Consider the following 26,960-nt stretch of genomic DNA (forward strand, 5'->3'; position numbering starts at 1 on the left):
TGTAAAAAGCGTTATATTTCAGAAGAAAGAAGACCTTGATGCTTCATACCTTGTATATAGATGCCTTCTGTTAGGAAGTTTTCATCTGTCATATGTCCATTGTCCTCGACCTCATTTTCATGGTTCAGCAACTGCTTAAAGAAATGTAGTTTTTTTTTTTGTCATGTGAATTTTCACTTATTATGAGTAATAGGATAACTTTATTCGGAATATAGGTTCCTTGGAAAAATCTTTCAGACAAGACTCATCTCATCTCGGTCTCATTTCATGGATCAGTGATCAAGGTTAAAGTTACGTGATTAGGTCCGTTTCTCTTATACTATAATCAGTAGGTCAACTATAGTTGGTGTATGGAATGAGTGTGTGGTGTACATGTCAGTCTGGCAGGTTTCACCTCACCTTCACCTCATTTTCATGGTTCATTGGTCAATGTTAAGTTTTCATAGTTTAGTCCTCTTCCAGATACTATAAATAGTAGGTCAACTTTATTTGATTTATGGAATGATTGTAAGGTGTACATGTCTGTCTGGTAGGGTTCATTTGACCTTTACCTCATTTTCATGGATCATGGATCATTGGTCAATGTTTAGTTTTCCTGGTTAAATCTGTTTCTTAGATACTTAAAGAATAGGTCAAGTACTCTGTATATTTGGTGCATAGAATGATTGTAAGGTGTACATGTCTGTCTAGCATGTATCATCATTTTTTATTAGTTTATCCTGACTTTTTTTTACATAAATTGTCATCCTGCCTTTTTTTTTGCCAAGTTGCTCATTTTGCCTATTTTTTTACTCAAAACTCCTGTCCTGCCTTTTTTTTCAAATTTCATCCTAGCCCCCCCCCCCCCCCCCCCATAAAAATCAAATGGTTGCTCCCTTAGTCAAATCTATTACATGCAATAGCGACAATAAATATTGTTGAATGTTGTTTTAATATTAGTCTAACAGCCTGGTAATGTTGCCAAAAAAATTTAAGCTAAAAGCATGATAAATAGATAAAATATTTTATTATCTGTAGTTGGTTGAAAATTTTCCATCTAATACACCTAGGGTATACAATTTTTTACAAGTTTCCACCTCATACAGCTTGTTAAATCAATTTATGACAATATTTCCATCTCGTCTAAGGGTTATAAATATATTACAAAATTTCCATCTGATACACCTAGGGTATTTATGTAAAATGAGATCTTTGGCCAATTTTTATCCTTCTTGCATGGAAATAATAAGATATCCTAAACCTGGTTGATAATATGGGCCGAGATTTTCATAAGAATCATAAATCTGGTGGAAAATTTATGCAGATGGACATTATGCACTGCTTCCATAACATCAATACAATAATACATCCTAAAACAGTAGTTTTAAGAAAACTAGAGAATTTGCCAATTAACATTTTCCCCTTTTTTTTCAAAAATATATCATAGTCAGACAAATATGTATTTACTGTCGTGCCTATATGATCCCTAAAATAATATACCTTCAGTTATAAACCTACCTTGGCAATAGTTTACTCATTATGATGAGATGTTCATGCCCTTAATGTTTCAATCATATTAAGGATAGGAGCATGTTGATGTGATATCAATAGGATCCCTGTTTCATCTTAGACATGCAATTAGAACCATAAACTGTTATCACAGAGATATGTCTCGCCTTTTTGTAATTTTGATAATGCAAATGTTGAAATTAAAATAGCAATACTTTAACATGTAAGTTATGTGACTGAGGGTACATGGCTAAATAATCTCCATGAAATGAGATGTGCCAATGCTAATACAACTGCATACCAAATACCATTAACTTATTATAAGTTGTTCCCTTTACACAAACCTAAACACAAACATTAACTTGTAAACTATGTAAAAGTTTACAAGTCAATGAACCATGATCAGGGGTGGGGCTATATAATCTCCATGGAAACGAAACTTGCAAATGCCAATAAATTTGCATACCAAATATCATTGACTTAACATTATCAGTTCATCTTAAACTGATCTAATCACAAACTAATACATGTAAACTAAGCAAAAGTTTCAAAGTAAATAGACCATGACTGAGGGGGCGGGGCCAAATATTCTCCATTAAAATGAGATGTGCTAATGCTTATACAACTGAACACCAATTAACATTGGCCTACCACTAATGGTTCCCCTTGAACTGACCTAATCACAAACTAATACATGTTAACTTAGCAAAATTTTCAAAGTCTATAGACCATGACTATGGGGGCAGAGCCAAATAATCTCCATGGAAATGAGATATGCCAATGCTTATACAACTGCATACCAAATATCATTGACCTACCACTAGTGGTTCCCCATAAATTGACATAATCACAAACTTATATATGTAAACTATGAAAAGTTTCAAAGTCAAAAGACCTTGACTGAGGGGGCGGGGCCAAATAATCTCCATGGTAATGAGATGTGCCAATATTAATACAACTGCATACCAAATATCATTGACCTACCACTAGTGGTTCACCATGAACTAGACCTAATCACAAACTAATACATTGTTGACGCCGCCGACGCCGGAAACAGCATACCTGTCTCGCTTTTTGACTCCGTCAAGGCGAGACAAAAATTATAATGATGTCCTGAATTGCAATGTGAAAGCAGCACATATTAGGTATACCCAACCCTTAAAATTAATCTATGATCAGACCAACCATTGCTCTTTTCTCCTAAATGCTACATGCTCAGCTGAGAAACAGTAGATAACAATTTTAAAGTCGGTTATCAAACTTAAAGACACCCCACACTCCAGGAAATCATGTTAGCTTGAGACCACACGGCATTACTTATTGCATATCAGCATTAATCATACCTATTCAACAGGTACAAAATTTATAAAGTTAAATTAATACTAATACAATGTAAATCTTATCTATGATTAAAATACCAATTTACTATGTCCATTTTAGTTACAGGATCTGTACATTGACATTTAAATGTATTTATATAAAGCAACATTTAGCTATTTCTGTTTACCGATACATTGATTGGCCATAACAAATTGAAGCTATTCTTTAATATACATGTATATGTGTATACAATGTGACAATATTGGGCTTATTTTAACTTCTTGTGACAATGTCCTGACATCTTACTGATCTCACAGGTACACTGTTTACATAGTACACTAAGTGCGATTTTTTTGGAGACTCAGAAAGTCTTAAAACATAAGAACAATTTTTGTGTGACAACTGTCAAATATGTATGATTCAAAATAATACCAAGTCAAACTTAAGGTAAACAACTAAAATGTATTTGTTTTTTGAAATATCATTAATTTGGTTGTATAAAAGAAGGAATTTCAGATGTGACTTACTCCATTTTGTTTAAAAGTGTAAATAATTACTCCAATTGTATAAAAAATTATCCCCAAATTTACCGCATATTCAACAAGAATGCATGCCTTGCTGTGCTCAGCATACCCGACTCATAATTCATGGTATCGACAAATAGGAAGTAGGTGTCCGACAGATCTGAAAAGAGCTCCCACAATACAACTCATCATGGCCAAGCTGCTGACCAAATATGAAATCATTCTGATCAGTGATACTTGAAACCAGTGTGAAGGAAATATTTGTTGGAAGACGGATGGACAAGGTGATTGCAATTTAGCCTCCATTGAAGAGTTTTGGTATAAAATAGCCCCTACTCCTAGAGAGCGATATAAAAGCAAGAAGAGTGAAATTCAATTTACACAAAAATGAACAATGGATAAAATTTTAAAGTAAAATAAGATTTATCAAAAGAAATTAAAACTTAACTTTAACATGTCTCTTAACCAACATGGTATCAAAAGATACTCAGCTGAAAGGAGTCAAACATTTCTGAATTCATTTGAATATTTTTAGTTACCAGGTATTTTCAAAATCAGAACATGATTTAAGCAAGGAATTATTTGAATCGGGAATAATTTTTAATTCTGGAAAATTGGTAAGAAATGTATAATGAAAACTACCAAACTAAAGAGGGTTAGCCATGCGCGTGGCTAAGGTTCACATTACATTCACTGATTTTTCAGTATGCACTAACTAACCCTCCTTAATTGGGTTAGTTTTCATCATACATTTCTTGTCAATTATTCCAGTTTCAAATAATTCCTTGTTTTTACATTTAAACAAAACATGTCTTGCAAAAGTAAAAACTATTTAACCTCTATAAGTAAAATACTTCTACAAATGTATGCTAATGCAATATATGAAACACCAATTTTGACTAGATGATGTCTTCTTTAATAACTTCCACAGTTGGGATGGTCGGAGTCATTAACAGCAATGTAAGGAATAGCAGTAGATGTACAAAGATATATCCAATTTTTTTTTTTTAATAATGCATTAGAATAGGAATAACAGTACTGTAAATGAGATGCAAAGTAGAATGACTAACCAACCATGAAGATCTGCTAATGATTATTTCACCATTGTTCTAATGGATTAGATATTTAAACATTTTCATGCAGTACCATGCTTTATTGTCAATTGTCAAATTGTCTGAATGATTTTCCATAGGAAGAAAGGAGGATATGTTTATCAATATTCTACAACCACTATGATAAATGACTACACAATAAGTGACTATTTTTAATACTTTTGATTTACATAAATTTACATTTTATTTTCAAAAGTGTATTGTTAGCATCAATCTATTGTTAATGTAAATGTACACAACTAACACTTGTACCTGAAGATCTGTTTTATTGTAGAGAAATACTAACAAATTTTGTAAACTAAAGAACAGTAACAGGATATACACAGGATATACAGAATTTTTTCTTGACAAATCACCTAAAAATCCAAATCAATACTGGCTCCCCCTTCTTATGAAGAATTATCCATAAACATTTGATGCATGATCCAATATATCATATTAGATATTTCTGTATGTTTCTAGTGGCTTTGATCTTGATCTGGTGTCCTCAAAACCAATAAGGTATACTAATTTTATTTGATTAAGAACTAATACTTGACCTTCCAAAATCATTGGTCATTTTATTGAGTGATTTTGAATTTTAAATTTAGAAAGTGTTATTTCATTGACAGTCACATATTGGTTAAAAGCAGTTATAAGAAACTAGTATCTGCACTATACTACTGAAAGCTGATTACAAAAATGTCATAGTATCATACTAGTATATGTACATTTATAATAAGAATGGCACTTCATAACATATTTTTACAACTTATATTAAGTATATGACAGTTTCATTTGTATGACAATGTGTGTATATTCATATTAGCAAAATGATAAAAAGTCAGTTTATAACTGCTAAATGAAACAATAAAAAGTTACGATGCAAAGCTGCCTTCTTCTAAATATTATATATTCTACCGCCTGGGATAGGCCTGATTGATTGAAATTTTACCTGTTGTAAAATGAAACTTTAAAATAAATATTTAGCATTATAATTTTAATTATAAAGTGGATATTAACAATTTTAAAGTGAAGAGTGAGGTTGCAAGCTATTTACAATTTATTATATCATTACTATTTTTCTCCAAATTTTACCAAAAATCAATTTTGAAGTTCATGATAAATTAGGAGGGTTTTACATCCAGATTGGAGGTTTTAAAGATATTCAATAGTAACTTAATTTTACAAAAACTTCTGCTTGTTGATTGTTTAAAGACTTGGCAAGAGTACATGTTTATGTAAAAGCCTTATATACAGATTTAAATAATACAATGTTGATTCAATAAAAATATATCCTCGCCGTCAGTACATCTCTGTATTTCATTTCATTGAATCACCTTGTTTGTACTGTTTCCCCAATACAAATCATTTTCCTTGGTCATGAAATATGAGCCCTTTGGAGCCAATAGCAACAGAGACAGCATGATCCAACAGGTCATGGTTTGTTGTGGATGTACCTGCATTTAAACTGACATCTGATATGTTGTTAGATATTTGTTGATTTGATAATGACATAAAATAATTGGATGACTCAGCAAAGTTAGATAAAACCTGTACTGGACCTAAATGATTGCATTGTGACTGGGGAATCAGTCCCTGTAATTTTATAGCTTCAGAAATTCCTTGACTTTCTATCAAATTTGTTACAAACTGTTGTGGTTCTGGTGAAACCCCCATTTCTTCAAGTGTTTTATTTATAGCATTGTCTACGATAGATTTTGCAATGTGTTGATTTTGCCATCTTTTCAGATACAAGTTGAGTTCTTCTTCTCGTTGACGATGTGATATCAATAATCCCTCCTCTTCTATTTCTGGATCAACAGTACTACTAGAAGGTAGAGCCAGTATACTAGTTCTGTTGGAAAAATTTGTTGAAACAGAAGTCCTTCCATCCTCCTTTTGCATATCTGGATGAATCTGCTGCCCATCAAAACTAAAATTACCATTTGAACTTACTGGACTACTTGTTCTTGAAAAGTTATGAATACTGCTACAATAATCTGGTATTGCTGATGAGACTGTGTTCTGTATATATGCTATGCTGGTTGTCCCTTCAGATTTCTGTTCAGAATATTCATACCTTTTTACCTGGGGTTGGTTTATTTGAGACTCGTGTCGAACAAATGTAGGGGCCATCATATTGGATGATGAGCAGTCCATGTCTTTTTCAGAAATCTCTGCAGGTTTATTGAATTTGACACAAGCTACATCTGGATTACACTGACAACCAGATTTATCTCCCCTTGAATTACAATGTTGGCATGATGAGATATTGTCACAGATTACAACATCAGTTACACTAGAAATATCTTCTCTGTTACTTCTCTTCACCTGCCATGAATGTCGAGCCTTCTTCAGCGTAGCAGACTCACAATCCACACATCCATCTTTTCTTTTAGCCACTGTATTTTCCATGATCTCATCTAAAATAACATAAAACAATTTAAGTCAATATTTATTCAAACCTGAAATGAAATTTTTTCTTTTTCTTCTGAGCACTGGATGTTTACCAGTATAAACAAAGATTTTGCAAAAAAATCAAGTAAATCAGTAATATGTTATGAAACTTGTTATTATCAGAGCTTGTTTTTGGTTTCTTTTTGTCTCTTTACTGTATTATGATTTTATAAGGTCAATCTGTCGGCGTTCTTAGTATGCTTTGGTAACTGTCCGTATTTTGTTGTCTTTGGCTTATCTGCTGCAAAGTTGTGCAATTCAGAGGTCGACTTCACAAAATTTAAAAGTATGGCCAATAGGGCCAGTTAGAGCGTAAATTTACTGGCCCAACTCAAATAAAATTTGCCCTAATAATACTATCTAAGTGAAAATATAGTCAAATGTAATGGCCAATGGGGCCAGTAGTCTTTATGTTCAACTGGCCCTATCGAAATTCTACTGGCCTTGGGCCAGCGGGCCAGTGCTTAAGTCGACCCTGTAATTGTTCAGTATTTTTGTTTTTTCTGTCAGTGTTGATGGCTTTTGTTATCAGCTGGTGTTCTGCTGTTTTAAGGTTGAGTTATTGGTCAGTGTTGTGTATTTTGTTATCAGCTGGTGTTCTGTTGTTTTATCGTTGACTTATTGGTCAGTGTTGTGTATTTTGTTATCAGCTGGTGTTCTGCTGTTTAAGGTTGAGTTATTGGTCAGTGTTGATGGCTTTTGTTATCAGCTGGCGTTCTGCTGTTTTAAGATTGAGTTATTGGTCAGTGTTGTGTATTTTGGTATCAGCTGGTGTTCTGCTGTTTTAAGATTGAGTTATTGGTCAGTGTTGTGTATTTTGGTATCAGCTGGTGTTCTGCTGTTTTAAGATTGAGTTATTGGTCAGTGTTGTGTATTTTGTTATCTGCTGGTGTTCTGCTGTTTTAAGGTTGAGTTATTGGTCAGTGTTGTGTATTTTGTTATCAGCTGGTGTTCTGCTGTTTTAAGATTGAGTTATTGGACAGTGTTGTGTATTTTGTTATCAGCTGGTGTTCTGTTGTTTTAAGGTTGAGTTATTGGTCAGTGTTGTATATTTTGTTATCAGCTGGTGTTCTGTTGTTTTAAGGTTGAGTTATTGGTCAGTGTTGTGTATTTTGTTATCAGCTGGTGTTCTGCTGTTTTAAGATTGAGTTATTGGTCAGTGTTGTGTATTTTGTTATCAGCTGGTGTTCTGCTGTTTTAAGGTTGAGTTATTGGTCAGTGTTGTGTATTTTGTTATCAGCTGGTGTTCTGTTGTTTTAAGGTGGAGTTATTGGTCAGTGTTGTGTATTTTGTTATCAGCTGGTGTTCTGCTGTTTTAAGGTTGAGTTATTGGTCAGTGTTGTGTATTTTGTAATCAGCTGGTGTTCTGCTGTTTTAAGGTTGAGTTATTGGTCAGTGTTGTGTATTTTGTTATCAGCTGGTGTTCTGCTGTTTTAAGATTGAGTTATTGGTCAGTGTTGTGTATTTTGGTATCAGCTGGTATTCTGCTGTTTTAAGGTTGAGTTATTGGTCAGTGTTGTGTATCATGGTATCTGTATTGTTGAATTGTGTTATCTTTAGTAGTACAATTACAATAGCTATATGAAAACAAAACCTAGGATTTATTTTTGGCAAAATCTCTCAACCCCTCTTTAATTCAAATGGCCCTCCACTGATAAGCCATCACAATATCAGAAACCACAAGAAATAATTTTATAGATCTCAATTTGCTTGTTTATCAATTTAACTGTTCCCTCTATCAATTACTGTTTTCAAGTTAATATCGTTAAACATCAATTTGAAAAGTTCATAAAAATCATCATTAAAGATCAATAACTCAATATGGAGTAAATAGTTCAAAGTTTTGATAATCTTGATATTTTTGTTGTTTACAGTTTCTGCATATCAATCATATATCAAAATAATAGGCAAAAACACAACAATTAGTTAATAAACTGTTGACACAGAGATATGTCTTGCCTGTCAGTATGAAATTTAAAAAAAGTCAATCTGATGGACAGCAACATTACTTATTAATTCAACTGGACCATGACTAGTGGGCAGGGCCTTGAAATGGTCAACAACTGAGATGTACAGACAGTAATGTAACTATATAGAAAAGATCGCTGTCTAAACTAACTAACTTATCAATCTAACTTTAGCAGAAAACTTAACATTGAAAATTGTTAATCAATTGCAAGTCACTGGACCGTGACCTCAGATTATATTGTGAGCCAATCGGTGCCCTTAAGAAATGACTTTTGATACCCCTCAGAGAAAAACAAACACCCCTTCTCTGATTTTAAATAGAATGGTCCAATAAAGAGGGACCAATGAATCACTTGTAAAAATAATTCAGGACGGAAATGTTTTGTGAATCGTAACCAAAAATGAATATGACAGCCAGATGACCTGGGTCAAACTGTTGTCAATTACAAGTTTTTATTACTCAACAAAAACACTGGTAGACGAATAGTCGGGTGCAGCCATTTTTCAATTGGTGAAGATGCGTCTCCAAATATAAATGTAACGGTTTTTTTCTTCCTCTGTGACATTTTTTCCGGTGGAAGATTTGTCACAGTAAATAGTTTCAAGACATGGTATTTCATGGGTAGATTTTTTCCTCCAGAGTGAAATTCTTTCCATCTTATGTGGATATATTCAACAGTAAATCCTTTCCGGTCAAATTTCCCATAAGCTCGTGAAATACAATCCCATTGTCTACTATATATGATGATGGGAGTTTTTAACGACCTTACGGTCGGCCCTGGCTTGCGCCTTTTTGGGCATTTAGATAATTTGTTTTCACCATAAGGTAATTGAAATAATTTGAGTGGTAAACATAAAAAAACCTAATATGAATAAAAGGTAAAAATGAGCAAAAATTTGAAGGATAGAATAATTAATAAATAAATAATTTGATGAATAAATTCATAAAAAAGAACTTAAATAAAATAAAAGAATATTTTAACCAAAGAAAACAAGAAATGATTGTAACAGGATGCTGTTACGAAGTCTCTCAAACGAAGCTCCCATAATTCGTCATTCCCATGGTCGCCTGACATTGGGCAAAGTCCAGTACAAATTGGTTTGGTCAAGCAAAGTGATATGCATCAGTAACGCCAAGGGACTGACCCTGTATGGCATTCAAATCTTCGTTAAATGAGGAACAAGAATATATATGGTTTAGGGGTGGGGATCTCGACCATTTACAAGATATTATAACATTGGGAGTGGGGGAACCCCTGGGGACCTCTCCTATATATCATTCAAATCTTTATGACATGACAAGCAGGAATATATATGGTTTAGGGGTGGGGATCTCGACAATTAACAAGATATTTGAACGTATTCAAATGACAGGGGGTGTGGATGACCCTTTGGGTCTTACCATGTGTATCATTTAAATCATCTTGGCATGACAAACCAGCATATATATGGTTTAGGGGTTGGGATCCTGACCACTTACAAGATATTAGAACTTTCTCAAATGGCAGGGGATCGGGATGACCCCTGGGAACTAACCCTGTTTATCATTCAAATCACCTTGGCATGACAAACCAGAAAATACATGGTTTATGGGGTGGGGATCTCGACCACTTACAAGATATTAGAACTTTCTCAAATGGCAGGGGGTGGGGTGACCCCTGGGGATTAGCCCTGTTTATCATTCAAATCATCTTGGCGTGACAAACCAGAATATATATGGTTTAGGGGTGGGGATCTTGACCACTTACAAGAAATTAGAACTTTCTCAAATGGCAGGGGGGTCAGGATGACCCCTGGGGACTAACCCTGTTTATCATTCAAATCATCTTGGCATGACAAACCAGAATATATATGGTTTAGGGGTGGGGATATTGACCACTTACAAGAAATTAGAACTTTCTCAAATGGCAGGGGGTGGGGGTGCCCCTGGGGACTAACCCTGTATTTCATTTGATGTGCTTTATCATGACAAACCAGAATATACATGGTTTAGGGATGAGGATCTTGACCACTTACAAGATATTAAAGCTTTCTCAAATGGCAGGGGGTGGGGGTTACCCTTTGGGACCAACCTTTTATTTCATTTTATGTGCTTTATCATTTAGAACATTTTCAATTATAAAGATTGTGTCTATCACTATCTGTTTTCAAGTTATAATCATTTGAAAATTAAATAAATGTGGATAGTGTCCACATGTGGACACAGATGATGCCCCCGCTTGCATATCATATAGTTATAATGGGAGATAACTGAAGAACGGTAAAAGTGACGCTACCCAAATTTGAACTTGATCTGAGTTTTGTGGTAATAAGCATTGTGTGTAAGTCTCATAACATTTGGTTGAGGCTAACTTAAGAAGAGAACAGAAACTAAAAATTCAGCAATTTTTCTATTTGTCAACACGCATAACTCTAGAACGGTTGTGTATAACTTTTATAACATTTGGTTGAGACAAACTAAAAAATTCAGCAATTTTTATGTTTATAAAGGGACATAACTCAAGAATGGTAAAAGTGTCACCACCTAATTTCGTACTTAATCAGTATTATGTAGTATTGTGTATAAGTTTCATTAAATTTGGTTGAGGAAAACTAAAGTTAGAAAACGGAAACAAAAAATTTGTACTTGATCTTAGTTTTGTGGTAATGAATATTGTGTATAGGTTTCATAATGTTTGGTTTGGGGCAAACTTAAGTTTTGCAATATTTCGATTTATAAAGGGGCATAAATCAATAATGGTTAAAGTGACACTACCCAAATTCAACTTGATCTGTGTTTTATCAGTGGAAGTCAAAATTAAACATTGCATTGTATAAAGCATTGATTGTAGTTGATTCAACTATAATCATGGACAAAGGAAAAACTCCAATTTTAAAAATTACTTGATATTTAGAAGAAAATAAACATTTTGCAATTTTTCCATTCATAAAGGGTAATAACTCTAGAACGGTTAAATTGACGCCACCAAAATTCCCCTTTATGAATGGTTGAGGCAAACTAAAGTTAGAGAACGGAAACCAATTTTGGGTCATATGTACGTACAGACAGACAAGGGTAAAACTTAATGCCCCCACCGCTACGGCGGGGGCATAAAAAATAAAATCCCATAGGGTTCTATAGTAATCCCCTCCATCCTTTTTGCCCCTCAAAGTACCCCTTTATTAACCCCATTGCACAAACAAAACCCTGATTGCACCACTAGACATGTTAGTCTAACATATTGTGAAACCCTAAGTTAATCTGACCAGCGGTTTTGGAGAAGGGATGTGGACAAGTTCAAATTTAAAATGCCTGTACCAAGTCAGGAATATGACAGTTGTTATCCATTCATTTGATGTGTTTGAGCTTTTGATTTTGCCATTTGATTAGGGACTTTCCTTTTTGAATTTTCCTCGGAGTTCAGTATTTTTGTGATTTTACTTTTTAAAAGCAGCAGAAGAAGAAGAAGAACTAGGTTTGTAATTGCTAGCAATAACGGATGGCACCCTCGTCCGTCCATTGCTATGGTAAAGGCAGCCATTTTGAAAATTCTAAAGTCAAAGAGGGCATCTATGCATGCCAATTAACATTATTGCAAAGTTTCATTGAGTTTGAAGCATTTTAAAAATTTTGACATTTTTGCTGTTTCCATGGTAACAGCAACCATTTTGGAAATTCCAAAGTCAAATGGGACATCTGCATATGCCAGTCAATATTTGTGTGATGTTTCATTAACTTTGGAGCATATTGATTTTTTTAACTTTTTTGCTGTTTCCATGGAAACGCGGCCATCTTGAAAATGCCATACCCCAGATGTAAATCTGCACATGCTGGTTAACATTATGGTTTAGTTCCATATCAATTGGTTCATAGAATTCCAAGATATAAGCTGGACAAAAAAGTGGAAGAAAAATAAACTACAAGCTCTCAAGAGCCTGTGTCGCTCACCTGTATTTACTGATGCTTTGGAAATCATGTAAAATACGGTTAAAATCATAATTAATAGTATTAGATATTAGATATTATAATGATATCTAAGATAATAACAAAAAACTGAAAATATTTGTAAAATTACTAACTCAGGGGCAGCAACCCAACAATGGGTTGTCGGATTCGTCTGAAAATTTCAGGGCAGATAAATCTAAATTTGATGAACATTTTTGCCACCTGTCAGATTTGCTCTAAATGCTTTAGTTTCAGAGATATAAACCAAAAACTGCATTTTACCTCTATGGTCTATTTTTAACCAAGTCGGCCATGATGGTTGGAAGGCAGGGTCATCGGACAAATTTTTTAAACTAGAAACCCTAATAATATTATGGCCAAGTATGGTTAAATTTGTCTCAGTAGTTTCAGAGAAGAAGATTTTTGTAAAAGATTACAAAAATTTACGAAAAATTGTTAAAAATTGACTATTAAGGGCAATAACTCTTAAAGGGGTCAACTGACAATTTTGGTCATGACGACTTATTTGTAGATCTTACTTACTGAACATTATTGCTGTTTACAGTTTATCTCTATCTATAATAATATTCAAGATAATTACCAAAAACTGCAAAATTTCTTTAAAATTACCAATTCAGGGGCAGCAACCCAACAACAGGTTGTCAGATTTGTCTGAAAATTTCAGGGCAGATAGATCTTGACCTGATAATCAGTTTTACCCATGTCAGATTTACTCTAAATGCTTTGGTTTCAGAGATATAAGCCAAAATCTACATTTTACCCCTATGTTCTATTTTTAGCCATGGCGGCCATCTTGGTTGGTTGGCTGGGTCATCGGACACATTTTTTTAACTAGATACCCTAATGATGATTGTGGCCAAGTTTGGTTAAATTTGGCCCAGTGGTTTCAGAGGAGAAGATTTTTGTAAAAAGCTAACGACGACGGACGACAACGACGGACGCCAAGTGATGAGAAAAGCTCAAAACAGAAAAAAAGAAACTTAGAATAACAATATGTCACCCCAACTCCATTGAGGGTGCCATAATAATAAAATACTAAGAACTGAGCAAAAACAATAAGTCTTCCCAAAGTTCGTTTGGGAGACTTAATAAAAAAAACTAGAGGCTCTCAAGAGCCTGTGTCGCTCACCTGATTCTACTTTGGTTTTGGAAATCATGTAAAAATAGATTAAAATCATAACAGATACCCTAATAATGAGTGAGGCCAAATTTAGTTTAATATTGGTCCTGTAATTAAATAAAAAATCCTGGTGGCCATCTTGAACAGTAAATAGGCAACAAAGTAGCAACACTTCATCAGCACCTCATAAGAAACATTTATGCCATGTTTTGGTTTCATTCCATTCAGTGCACCTCTAGAAGAAGCATTTGTATGTATTTCCCATAGGGTCTTATGTTAAAGGAAGTCCCCCCATTGGCGGCCATCATGGATGAAGGATCAGCTTCAAAGTAACAAAACTTAGTCAGCACCTCATAAGGAACATTCTTGCCATGTTTGGTTTCGATCCATTCAGTATGTGGTTCTCTAAAAGAAGACATTTGTATGTATTGTCCATAGGGTCCTTTGTTAAAGATTGTCCCCATCTGGTGGCCATCATGGATGAAGGATCAGCTTCAAAGTAACAACACTTGGTCAGCACCTCAAAAGGAACATTCATGCCATGTTTGGTTTCATTCCATTCAGTGGTTCTCTAAAAGAAAACATTTGTATGTATTTCTCATAGGGTCCTATGTTAAACTAAGTCCTCCACTGGCAGCCATATCAAATTATGGATCGGCTTCATAGTAACAACACTTGGTCAGCACCTCATAAGGAACATTCATACCATGTTTGGTTTCATTGCATTCAGTGGTTCTCTAAAAGAAGACATTTGTATGTATTTCCCATAGGCTCCTATGTTAAACTAAGTCTCCCGCTGGCAGCCATCTTGGATGATGGATCAGCTTCGAAGTAACAACACTTGGTCAGCACCTCATAAGGAACATTCATGCCATGTTTGGTTTAATTCCATTCAGTGGTTCTCTAAAAGAAGACGTTTGTATGTATTTCCCATAGGGTCCCATGTTAAACTAAGTCCCCCGCTGGCAACCATCTTGGATTATGGATCGGCTTCAAAGTAACAACTTGGTCAGCACCTCATAAGGAACATTCATGCCATGTTTGGTTTCATTCCATTCAGTGGTTCTCTAAAAGAACATTTGTATGTATTTCCCATAGGGTCCCATGTTAAACTAAGTCCCCTGCTGGCGGCCATCTTGGATTATGGATCGGCTTCAAAGTAACAACACTCGGTCAGCACCTCATAAAAAACGTTCATGCCATGTTTGGTTTCATTCCATTCAGTGGTTCTCTAAAAGAAGACATTTGTATGTATTTCCCATAGGGTCCAATGTTAAACTAAGTCCCCTGCTGCCAGCCATCTTGGATTATTGATCGGCTTCATAGTAACAACACTTGGTCAGCACCTCATAAGGAACATTCATGCCATGTTTGGTTTCATTGCATTCAGTGGTTCTCTAAAAGAAGACATTTGTATGTATTTCCCATAGGGTCCCATGTTAAACTAAGTCCCCTGCTGGCGGCCATCTTGGATTATGGATCGGCTTCAAAGTAACAACACACGGTCAGCACCTCATAAGGAACATTCATACCATGTTTGGTTTCATTCCATTCAGTGGTTCTCTAAAAGAAGACATTTGTATGTATTTCCCATAGGGTCCTATGTTAAACTAAGTCCCCCGCTGGCGGCCATCTTGGATAATGGATCAGCTTCAAAGTAACAACACTTGGTCAGCACCTCATAAGGAACATTCATGCCATGTTTGGTTTCATTCCATTCAGTGGTTCTCTAAAAGAAGACATTTGTATGTATTTCCCATAGGGTCCTATGTTAAACTTAGTCCCCCTCTGGCGGCCATCTTGGATGATGGATCCGCTACAAAGTAACAACACTTGGTCAGTACCTCATAAGGAACATTCATGCCATGTTTGGTTTCATTCCATTCAGTGGTTCTCTAGAAGAAGTTTAAAATATAAAAAGTTAACGATGACGACGACGACGGACGACGTCGGACGATGACAGACGACGGACGCCAAGTGATGAGAAAAGCTCACTTGGCCCTTCGGGCCAGGTAAGCTAAAAAGTAAATAAATAAAAAAAATGAAAAAAAAAATGGAGCCACCAAAAGTAGGAACAGGAGGAAAGCTAGGCACAGCAAATGGCAGTGAGCGGCAGTAATGTTGTCCTGGTACACCAGCAGCCAAGTAAACAGCGGATAAATTTGTTATGCCAAATTGTTTATTTGAATTTAGTTGCCAAATATTTTGTATAAATCGAAATAGGCCTAAATATGTGTTAGTGAATTTTGCAAAAATAATTTTTTTTTTTTTTTTTTTTTTTTTTTTTATAATATATAAATCTATTGATATTATCTTAACAATACATCTTTTTATTAGGAAGCAATTTTTTTTTTAAATATACAAATATAAGATAAAGAGTAAAGCAGTCTGAACACCGGAGAGAGAGAGAAAGAGAGTGAGAGAAAATAGTGTGGTGAGTTTTCAATACAATTCATCTAGACATTGAATTCTATTTTAGCATAGTAAATACAGCATTTTCATTTATAACATGTATAATATTAAATTTAAAGTGTATACATTTTTGTGCTTAACTAAGTAATCTATTAAAAATGTTCCATTCTCTGTGAAACTGATGTTCACATTTGTTTTTCATAGCAATATTTTTGTCAATTGCATACACATATTTCATCTTCTCTTTTACTGAGTTTATTGACAGTTTTTTTTAAAACATCTGGTATTATAAACATATTGCTTTGTAGTAAGAAAAAGAGTATTTTCTGCATTGCCTTTTGATATTTTTGCAATGTTACCAAACAAAAAAACTTCTTTTGTAAAAAATACACTAACTCCATTGGTCAGAAACCAATTTTCAATCTGTTCTAATAATATCTGTGTATGTTCACAATCCCAAAATAAATGTTCTAATGTTTCAATTTCTCTATTACAAAATGTACAATTTGGCTTATCATAAATCTTAATTTTATGAAGAAATTTGTTTGTAGCTAAGATTCGATGATTGAATCTATACTACAGCCACTGTAACTTAGTATTATTTGTGACAACAAATGGCATTTTATAAATTTTTTTCCAATGATTTTGATCAAAGCCAAAAATTTCAGTCCATCTTAACTGACTAGTGGGAACACTTTTATTTTTATTTAAAACAATATACATATCTTTAGATCCTTTTGAACTTTTAACAAGTCTTTTAATAGCAGATGGAATTAAAGGTAGTTCTAATTTGTGATTTTTTCCCACAAATGATTTTGCAAAAATAATTAGTAAAAGGTTTTGTATGTACAAAAAAAGATAAGTAAATAAAAGAAAATAAAATAAATAAAAAACCAAAGGGTGTATGTATAATTTTGACTGCTTTGTGCTAGTGCTACTTATATTGAGGACTTTATAGTGCTAGTACACTGGAACGCTGTCCGCAAGAAGACAAATGCCCCACGCTAATTAAAACTGGGTTAGCGCAAACCAGATCTCGCGAAGTACCATTTTTTAAGTCTTTGATTTGACTTGCGGCTTTAATAAATGAATTTTGGAAAAAGAAAAAGCCAATGATGTGAGCGATTTTTAGTTCTTTGTTCAGTTAGCACATTCTAGTATTTTAGATTTTATTACATTAATAATATGAGAAAAAGTCCTACCTACTTGTACCTATAAAGAAACATATGTCCTTAAACTTACCTATACGATACACACTTCACCCGCTGGGGCTTACGATGAAATATGTATCGTCACATTTTATATGCTATATTGACACCAAGCACCTAGGGCTACGGATGAACCAATATAACACGCCTACTACAAATTTATTTAATGAACAATTTTGACAGTAGCCGAAACAAAAGTACCTATTGAACCCTTATCTGAAATTAGCCCTTAAACCTATTCGATACACACTTCACCGCGGAGATTAATAAGATGAAATGTGTATCATCGCATTTTATATGCTATATTGACACCAAGCACCTACGGCTACGGATGAACCAATATATATAAGGTACTCACAATCTATATATGCCTAACCATAATGATAAATGTATCTCCAAGGTAGAACATATTTGCATAATTTATCAATCAAAGGGAGGTAATTATGAGAGATTTTCATTTTATGGATATTATATTCCAGAATAAATTTCATAGTGAAATTGTTTCCTTTTTTCTTAATTTTTTGAATAGAAGGATGACATTAATTAATAAACTGTTATCACAGAGATATGTCTCGCCTTTTTGTAATTTTGATAATGCAACTGTTGAAATTAAAATAGCAATACTTTAACATGTAAGTTATGCAAATATTCAAAGTCGATTAACCATGACTGAAGGTATATGGCTAAACAATCTCCATGGAATGAGATGTGCCAATGCTAATACAACTGCATACCAAATACCATTGACTTATTATAAGTTGTTCCCTTTAAACAAACACAAACATTAACTTGTAAACTATGTAAGTTTCAAAGTCAATGAACCATGATCAGGGGTGGGGGCTATATAATCTCCATGGAAACGATACTTGCAAATGCCAATAAATTTCATTGACTTAACATTAGCAGTTCATCTTAAACTGATCTAATCACATACTAATACATTTAAACTAAGCAAAAGTTTCAAAGTAAATAGACCATGACTGAGGGGGCGGGGCCAAATATTCTCCATGGAAATGAGATGTGCTAATGCTTATACAACTGAACACCAATTAACATTGGCCTACCACTAATGGTTCCCCTTCAACTGACCTAATCACAAACTAATACATGTTAACTTAGCAAAATTTTCAAAGTTTATAGATGTAATGAATGTGGTTTAGGTAGTCTCCCTTTAATTGTTTCAGATTAGTATTTTCTTAATTAAATGTTTATTTTATGTTTAATTTGATCTAGACAGGCTAAAATACAAAGTAGCTTTAATAATTTAACTATAAAAGTATTTAAATTTCATATTACTCTTTATATATTTGATGAATATTAATTCATTCAAGTTTTCTTTAATACCATATTTTTATTTATATCTTTGAAATTGATAAGATTTTCCTTATCACTTGATCAGGAGTTGCTACGGTGGGGTGAAAACCACTCCCCACATTGTATATATGAGCTGGCAGTTTTCTCTATATACCAGCTCGCAGGAATGAATCATTCCACTCGAGTTATTAAACAGCAACTACATTGGCATTATTTTGATATGATTTTCTAAATTCTAAAACACAACGCGAAGTATACAGTTACTTTTTTATCTAAGTTTTGATTTGAATAACTATTTTATTTTCATTAATTTGACCTGAAATACTTTTCTTTACCATTTCATTTTTGAACTTAACTTTTGAAATAGTATTCTTTTTCATTTCATTTGACCGTTCTAATTGAATGTTGTACATTTGTAAATAAATTGTTGAGTTCTATTTGATTTGTGTCTCTATTCTGCCAAAATCAGATATCAGGTATCCCGAGGATCGAATAGGGACGAAGTACTAGCCACTACACGTCCCAGGAGGTGTCGTCACCGACCCCCTCCTGTTACAAAGACCATGACTAAGGAAGCGGAGCCAAATAATCTCCATGGTAATGAGATATGCCAATGCTTATACAACTGCATACCAAATATCATTGACCTACCACTAGTGGATCCCCATAAATTGACCTAATCACCAACTAGTACATGTAAACTATGAAAAGTTTCAAAGTCAATAGACCTTGACTGAGGGGGCGGGGCGAAATAATCTCCATGGTAATGAGATGTGCCAATGCTAATACAACTGCATACCAAATATCATTGACCTACCACTAGTGGTTCACCATGAACTAGACCTAATCACAAACTAATACATTGTTGACGCCGTTGACGCCAGAAACAGCATATCTATGTCTCGCTTTTTGACTCCGTCAAGGTGAGACAAAAATTAATAAGACTGAATGTATTTCACAGGTAAATACTATCCAGCTGTTTAAATTGTTTTTTTTACCATATATTGATGTGTTTTGATTCATCTGATTTTGTCACATTTTCAACAACTACATTACAAATTAAACTGCACCTTTAATAAATAATAAATATCATCATACTCTGATTCCTCCATTACTGTAGTGATGTAACTATATTTCTACCTTTGCTTTTTTAATTGTACTAACATCTGAAAACAACTCATTTGTACTTGTATTTCACTTACCTCATTTTCTTAATGATCAGGATATTATTTCACAATTAAGATCTGTGAAATCATTTTTGGTTTTGTTACATATGTTTCATGATAATTGTTTTCCGTTCTATATTGTGATTATGAAATAGAAAATTTGTCTTTCAAACGAACGATATTTTACTGAAAAATTATTTCAGGATATTATTTTTTAATTAACATCTGTGATATTATTTCCGATTACAATACAATTATTTGGGTTTTTTAATCACTAATTTAGCTTTTACTTAATTACATCATTATTAGTCCAAAGTATTTTAAAAGATTTAGGTTTTTTATTAACTTTTCGATATTTTAATCGTTAAAACGGACTACTTTGATGGACAAGTTATAAGGATAGACATTTAAGTCGATGAAATCCCTATATTATGCTTCAACTTTAGTATCATTATTGTTTCCGTATTTAAAACTGATTTTCATTGTAATATTAAACCTTGAAGAGACATACAAGGACGACTCGAGTGAACACATCAAGTGATCATGCGCAGTCATCAGATGCACTGATACCCAGAATGTAAACTTTGGCACTGTTTGTTTCTACTTGTACGAAGTAACTGCGGGACTAGTCAAAATTATTTGTTAAAACTGAAATTGGACTTAGAAAGGAACTTTTATCAGACCTAAAAGATTAAAAAGTGTTATCTGGACAAAGAGTCAGACATGATAGCTACATGTATGTCACTCGGACTACGTCATTTTTTTGTCAATCGGGTCCGACGATTTTCAACAACTAAGCTTTGGTCACGTGACCAATGTCGTGACCTTAGAATTTTCTCGTCCAACTGTACTAGATTTGACAGGGCCAGTTATGTGTAATAAAACAGAATCGTGTAGTACATGTAGAAAGGAAAGAAAATTGAAGTTCTCACATTAAGTGATCAATGCATGGGTGACACATACTACAAGGACGTTACTTCTGAGGCTGCAATGAATAACGCACAAAGTGTTATAAATCCTTGCAATTTACTTTTCGTCTTTAATCTAAAATTACCGCCAAACAATATATATGCACCTATTGCCATTTGACAAATATAAACGATTTGTAAATAGAAAGTTTTGGCAATGAAATAGTTCATACAATTGTTCTTTAACATCCTTATCAAAAGCACAGAAGATAAAATTCAATGCAAGACTTTCTATTGAGCACTGTTTCCTATGTGCAACGTTATTTATTTGGGGTTGTTCGACGATCATTTAAGGTAATTCTCGACATATTTATTGTTTTCCAGAATTGAAAGCATGAAAAAAATGTCCAATTAGTTATAAATAACCTACTAGCAATCTAGATAAAGGCAATGGCACCTATTTCAGTATTCCTGAGGAGAAATGCAAATCTGGTGTGCTAGCATGGGCAGCTTAGCTGCCCAAAAATATATTTGATCTATTACAAATAGTTCCTGTCAAACTAACTTAAGCAGAAAACTTAACCTTGAAAATTGCTTATTAATCAAAAGTCACACGACCATGACCTAGGGACAGGGCCTCAAAAAACTGATAGTAATGCACCTTCACACAAAATAGTAGTTCTTATAAAACTAACTTAAGCAGAAAACTTAACAATTGTTGACGCCAAAAACAACGATGTCATTGGCAGAGCAGTTATTCCTATGTGTCACCTTCTGCAACTTTCATAGCAGGCGAAACAAAAAGTGTCATTTAAGAACAATAACTCAAATAAGGATTCCCTTGATGGTTCCTGCTCTACTTGTGGAACCAGCTGTGCTGATCATCTAATGTAAAAATGTAGTGACTTGATAGTCAAATTTTGTGATAGTCATTAATGAAGACAAGATTGTGGCTGCATGAAATGGAACATATCAGGGTCACAGATATTAATAACTGCCAACCAAAAAATTATGTAAAATTTTCAAGAAGGGTTCTTAGAAACCAGAATTTCTAGATTTTGAAGATTTATGTGTTATGTTTTAACTGAAAAAAGGAAGATGAAATGAATGTATGTACAGTAAGACTACATTCAAACAATTTTCTGGCAAATTACCATAAAAATATACCTGTTGTAAAAATTTACATTCTTCACAGCAGAACTTGGTTTAATGAAGGTACATGTACACGTATTTATACCTCCTCAATTCTACTTCTAGTTCATCTGCGATGATGGTTTATTAGTTGACCTATACAGTTACCTGAAATATAAATTGAAAGTAGGCTATAATAATTCATCAACTAGTTTGCTAGAAATTTTAAATGTTTTACAACTCGTTATTACATACTGAATTTTCTGAAAGCTATTGGTCTGTGTTACCATTTTAAACATGTTACTGCAGGGGACTTCACACTTCAAAATTTAAGGAGAGATGACTTCTGTATATGAATATATAACTGATAAATGCTGTCAAAAAATAAAGTTGATATTTGACCCATCTTTTCCAAGAATCATGGAAAAAATAAAAAAAAAACACATGAACAAATGCTACAAGATATGTATCATACTACACCATGCCCTGCTAGTACTGTCACATTTATTTACTAATTGAATCGTGAAATCTGGGTCGAAATGTTAAAACATAATGCCCTCTGCTATTGTAGTTAAGGCATAAAAATCAAATATCAAAATATTTTATCGCATATAGTCTGTCTATAGATAAAAAAAATTTACCCATCTGTCAGTCAGTTCAGTTTATTAGGTGTTTTAACTAATGTCATTCTTTTTAATAAAAGCCATTGATTTGTATGTAACTGCCATTCATACGAAAATGATTTTTTGCCAGTTTAGCATCAAAAGCCAAAGAAAAACCCTTATCCACAAATATGGTCAATTCACTCAACAGATATAGTAAATGTCTTGAGTTTATACAGCCTCAAAGTGTTTTTTCTAGAATTTATGTATCGCACCTAACAACCCAGTACATGTTCGACCATATTTTTTTAATTTTTTTGTTGTCTTGTTGTTTAATGTAAATCAACAGTTACATGTACATGTATAACAAGATTCAACTGGAACTTAGTCATTCGCATCACATACCAGTTTATATATAATATGTCCTAACACTCTTATTTCATTGAGCACTGAATTGAAACATTCTATAACTAGAGGTTCTCAAGAGCCTGTGTCGCTCACCTGTATCTACTGTTGTTTTGGAAATCATGTAAAATAAAGTTATAATTAATAGTATTAGATACCCTAATAATGATTGAGGCCAAGTTTGGTTAAATTTGGCCCAGTAGTTAAATTAAAAGCAGGTCATCCCATTGTAGTCTTACAATAGTTACTGAAGACCCCTTATCATTATTTAAATTTGTTTTCAAGTTGTGACCATTTGAAATTGTAATAGTAAACCCCTATGTTATACAGTACACACAGAGAGTATGTAATCTCATACTCCCTACACTGTGTAAAAACTTGGTGTCACACCAAGAAACTCCAGCAACTCTCTCCAAATCTTGGGAGGAAATTGGGAGAAACTTGGAGTAATTCCTCCCTAAAACTCCTTAATTGTTTATTACCTTGGTGTGGTTTCTCCCAACAACATGATTTTTATTGCTATGATTACCTTTGAATTGTGCCAGTAGTTGATGACTACAATAAACATTTCTTGTGTTTCCTGTCATTAAATGACAGTCACAAAAATGATGAAAAGTGTGAGATTTGTTAAATTTAATCAGAGACATATTATAATCTGATTTTATTAAAGAATCCTGTACAACTTTATTTATTAAAATTATATTCAGCATTTGTTCTGACAGTGTTGGTTTTTCATACCTAAGAAACAAACAAAACATCACCTGTAAGTGGAGTATTATTAATAGAAAATAAAGACATATATTTTAATTGAATTTATTCAATCGTTTTTTCTAAATTTAAATGATAAGAAATAAAGGAAGATTATATAAATATAATATATATATGTAATTTATCTACATTATTTTATTTTATTCATTATTTTTTTTTGTATCATTACTATTATTTTTTAAACCATGTATATACTAATATCTATATGTTTAAACTGACTATAAATACAATTTATTGTAAATATCAAGTTGCCATTCTTGATTATGAGATTATGAAAGAATGTAAATAATTTTCCAATCTAAAAATACATATTTGTATAAAAATTTTAAAAATCATTTCGTTAACCTTTTTTTAGTGCTTTCAGAAATAAAACTAAATAGGAAATGATTGAAATAGGAAGAAGTGAGAGAATAGTTGACCTGTAATTATGTCACTGTCAGACCATGCAGTCATGCTTTGTTGATTTTTATTACTCTTACCTGCAATCAACAGGTCATAAAACCCTCCCAGATGGGAGTAATTACTTGGTGTTTTTTGGGAGAGAAATCTGTGTTTCACAATATGACACTGTGTTACACCAGAATCAGTGTTGGGAGTATGAGATTACATCCTCTCTGTGTGTACTGTATTTTTAGCCATGGCGGCCATGTTGGTTGGATGACAGGGTCATCGGGAATACATTTTTCAATCAAGATACCCTATTGAAAATTGTGGCTGAGTTTTATTCTATTTGGCATGTTTGGCCCAGTAGATTAAGTGGAGAAGATTTTTGTAAAAGATTACAAAAATTTACGAAAAATTGACTATAAAGGGCAATTGTAAGCGTAAATTCATTCCACCGTGTATTTATTCCAGATAACTGTTTTTCACTAGAGAATATTGGATGAAAATAGTGTAAAAGCGTTTGATATTGTTGTTTTGTTTATATTAGACCGGTTTATTGTTTACATAAATTAATGGGTTAAAATTAGAATAATTTTCAAGGAACCAGTTTAATTGATCTGAATCAATCTATCTTTTATGATATATAGATATTGACATAGAAGATATGATTTTATCTCCAAGTCGACCAAAACGCAAATGCACAGAAAAACTTCAGCAATCCAATATATATGAATATTACAATTATTGACAATTTAAAAGCATATGATTTTATGGATTTGCATAGAAAAATTGTTTAAATCTAATTCGTAAATTAAGCATTATTATGCTATCATGTGTTCATAATGAGTACAAAAAAAGACAAAGTATTTAAAGATGATTTGAACTATTTAAATGATTATAAATTATGAAATGTTATATTTTACATGACAATATCATTTGCATGTTGCTGAATTTTCAAAACATGATAAAACATATTGTATAATGTGAATTCAAATTTTTACTTATCTTTATCAATTTATTATAAAACTTCATTGAAGCAAAAATAAAGTCTGGATTGAATTTGTTTTATATATTATGGTTTTATGAACTATTTTAAATGTCTAGGTTATGAGATAAATCGTACTGTTGAACTTTAGTGCTTTTGACAATACTGTTTCTAATGTAAATGACATACTTGTTACCTTACTTGAAATTATTCTTTGATGAAATATATGTAATAATATTATAGTTTTATTTTAAAATTGGAGTATGCTTGGAATAATAACTGCAGTACTTTAAAATACTCCAAGATATAACATATATATATATATATATAAAAAAAGAATCTACCAAAACATTACAAACATTATTTACTCATACAGCTTTCAAACAACAGAAATCAAAAATCTAGGGATCATCATTCAATTGTCTATATAGACGTCTCTTCATAGACGGTCCAAGTTGTCTTTTTCATCATTTATATACTCAAAATCGGCATTAAACTTTATTAGAGACTTCTCATCAAACACAGATTTTTTCATTAAATCATTTATTTCGTCAAAACTCTAATTTTATACTTAGTCTGAATTGTCATTGTAGACGGTCCGAGTTGTCTCCCGGGCCGACTTGTCTTATATCACAATTTGTACCTCATTGTTGTTACCAAGCTGACTAGTTTATTTAATAAAAAATGTTTTTAATTTTCGTAATTAATCCACCAAAGAAAATTAATACAACAACCAATGAGATCAAAGACATGATATTTAAACATAATTGGCATTCTAAATTACTATCAACAGTCATTAAAAGTAATTCTGAATAAAAACAAATCTACATTGTATAACATTGAAGCCAATAAATGCTCCAAACAAGCCATTAATTTTTAAATATTTCCATGTTTTTTCATGACTTCTGATCATGAGAAATATATATTTTCTTTAATATTTACCATATAAATATCTGAATTTGTTTATACATGTAAAACCTTTAAACCATTAATATTTAATTTTTTTTTTATGAAAGTAGGGTGAACGTACTTATGGTGAACAGAACCTACATGTATGGGCAAACATGTTATTAGGGCGAACAGACCCGATACCCTCACAAATGTACAAGTAATCAGAATAATTTAGTCTTTATATTATGCAGCTCTACAGTCATGAACGGGAGAGATTGATAAATGTATTCAAAGGGATGGCCTCAATTACATTGTATCAGGTTAACCTACAAGCTGTTTCCTTAAATTATATGGTAACTCCAGATTTCTTGGTTTATTTCTGTTATATTATTATACATTATGCAACAGAGAATGGCAGTATCACAGAGTGCCACAGGCTGGTGTGTACCATGTTTCAAGTTAATTAACATGTTGTTTTATAACTCAGTTGAAACTTTTGAAGTTTGGTTTTAGTTCATGTCAATATAAGACTGACACAACTTGTCACAAGAATATATTTCTGCATGCTCTATAAACAGGTAAGAGAAGCGTGAGATAACTGTACATAAAATGAATCAATATGACAATATTCTAATAGAAGACATACATTTTTAAGACCAAATTGTACCAGAAATCTACATAATTACTCTAATTATGATTTGACAGGTGCTCTTTGTTTATAAGCGTTTGAATGATGCAGATTTAACGGTTCTTTTGAACTCCTGCTCACTAACATTATAATTTGCGTTTATTAAAACGCTAGTTCAATAAAGATATTTTTCATTGAATTGATATGTATAGTTTGTTATAAAAAATGATTTTGACAACAC

General features: G+C 32.9%; 4 protein-coding genes across 8 annotated transcripts in view; 2 read left to right on the top strand and 2 right to left on the bottom strand.

The window, feature by feature from the left end:
* LOC127732965 (sorting nexin-27-like) overlaps nucleotides 1-26,960 on the top strand; it is a 279,861-nt gene that overhangs the window by 245,114 nt on the left and 7,787 nt on the right. The window lies entirely within an intron of this gene.
* LOC127732979 (leucine-rich repeat-containing protein 28-like) overlaps nucleotides 1-26,960 on the top strand; it is a 252,942-nt gene that overhangs the window by 84,401 nt on the left and 141,581 nt on the right. The window lies entirely within an intron of this gene.
* The window catches only part of LOC127732947 (coiled-coil domain-containing protein 171-like), a 179,481-nt gene that overhangs the window by 35,454 nt on the left and 117,067 nt on the right, over nucleotides 1-26,960 (bottom strand). The window lies entirely within an intron of this gene.
* Nucleotides 988-26,830, bottom strand: LOC127732980 (uncharacterized). The gene is made up of 3 exons (XM_052242235.1): nucleotides 26,738-26,830; nucleotides 22,093-22,224; nucleotides 988-6,849 (listed from the first exon to the last, which is right to left on the bottom strand). Exon 3 carries the CDS (start codon nucleotides 6,839-6,841, stop codon nucleotides 5,792-5,794), a length of 1,050 nt encoding a protein of 349 aa, XP_052098195.1. The 5' UTR covers nucleotides 6,842-6,849; nucleotides 22,093-22,224; nucleotides 26,738-26,830; the 3' UTR covers nucleotides 988-5,791.

This window comes from Mytilus californianus, unplaced genomic scaffold, assembly GCF_021869535.1.
Source record: "Mytilus californianus isolate M0D057914Y unplaced genomic scaffold, xbMytCali1.0.p SCAF_3, whole genome shotgun sequence".
Lineage (NCBI taxonomy): Eukaryota > Metazoa > Mollusca > Bivalvia > Mytilida > Mytilidae > Mytilus > Mytilus californianus.

What these genes read in the sequence shown, in the direction of transcription:
- LOC127732980 (XM_052242235.1), bottom strand. Translation starts at nt 6,841, where the DNA reads ATGGAAAATACAGTGGCTAAAAGAAAAGATGGATGTGTGGATTGTGAG.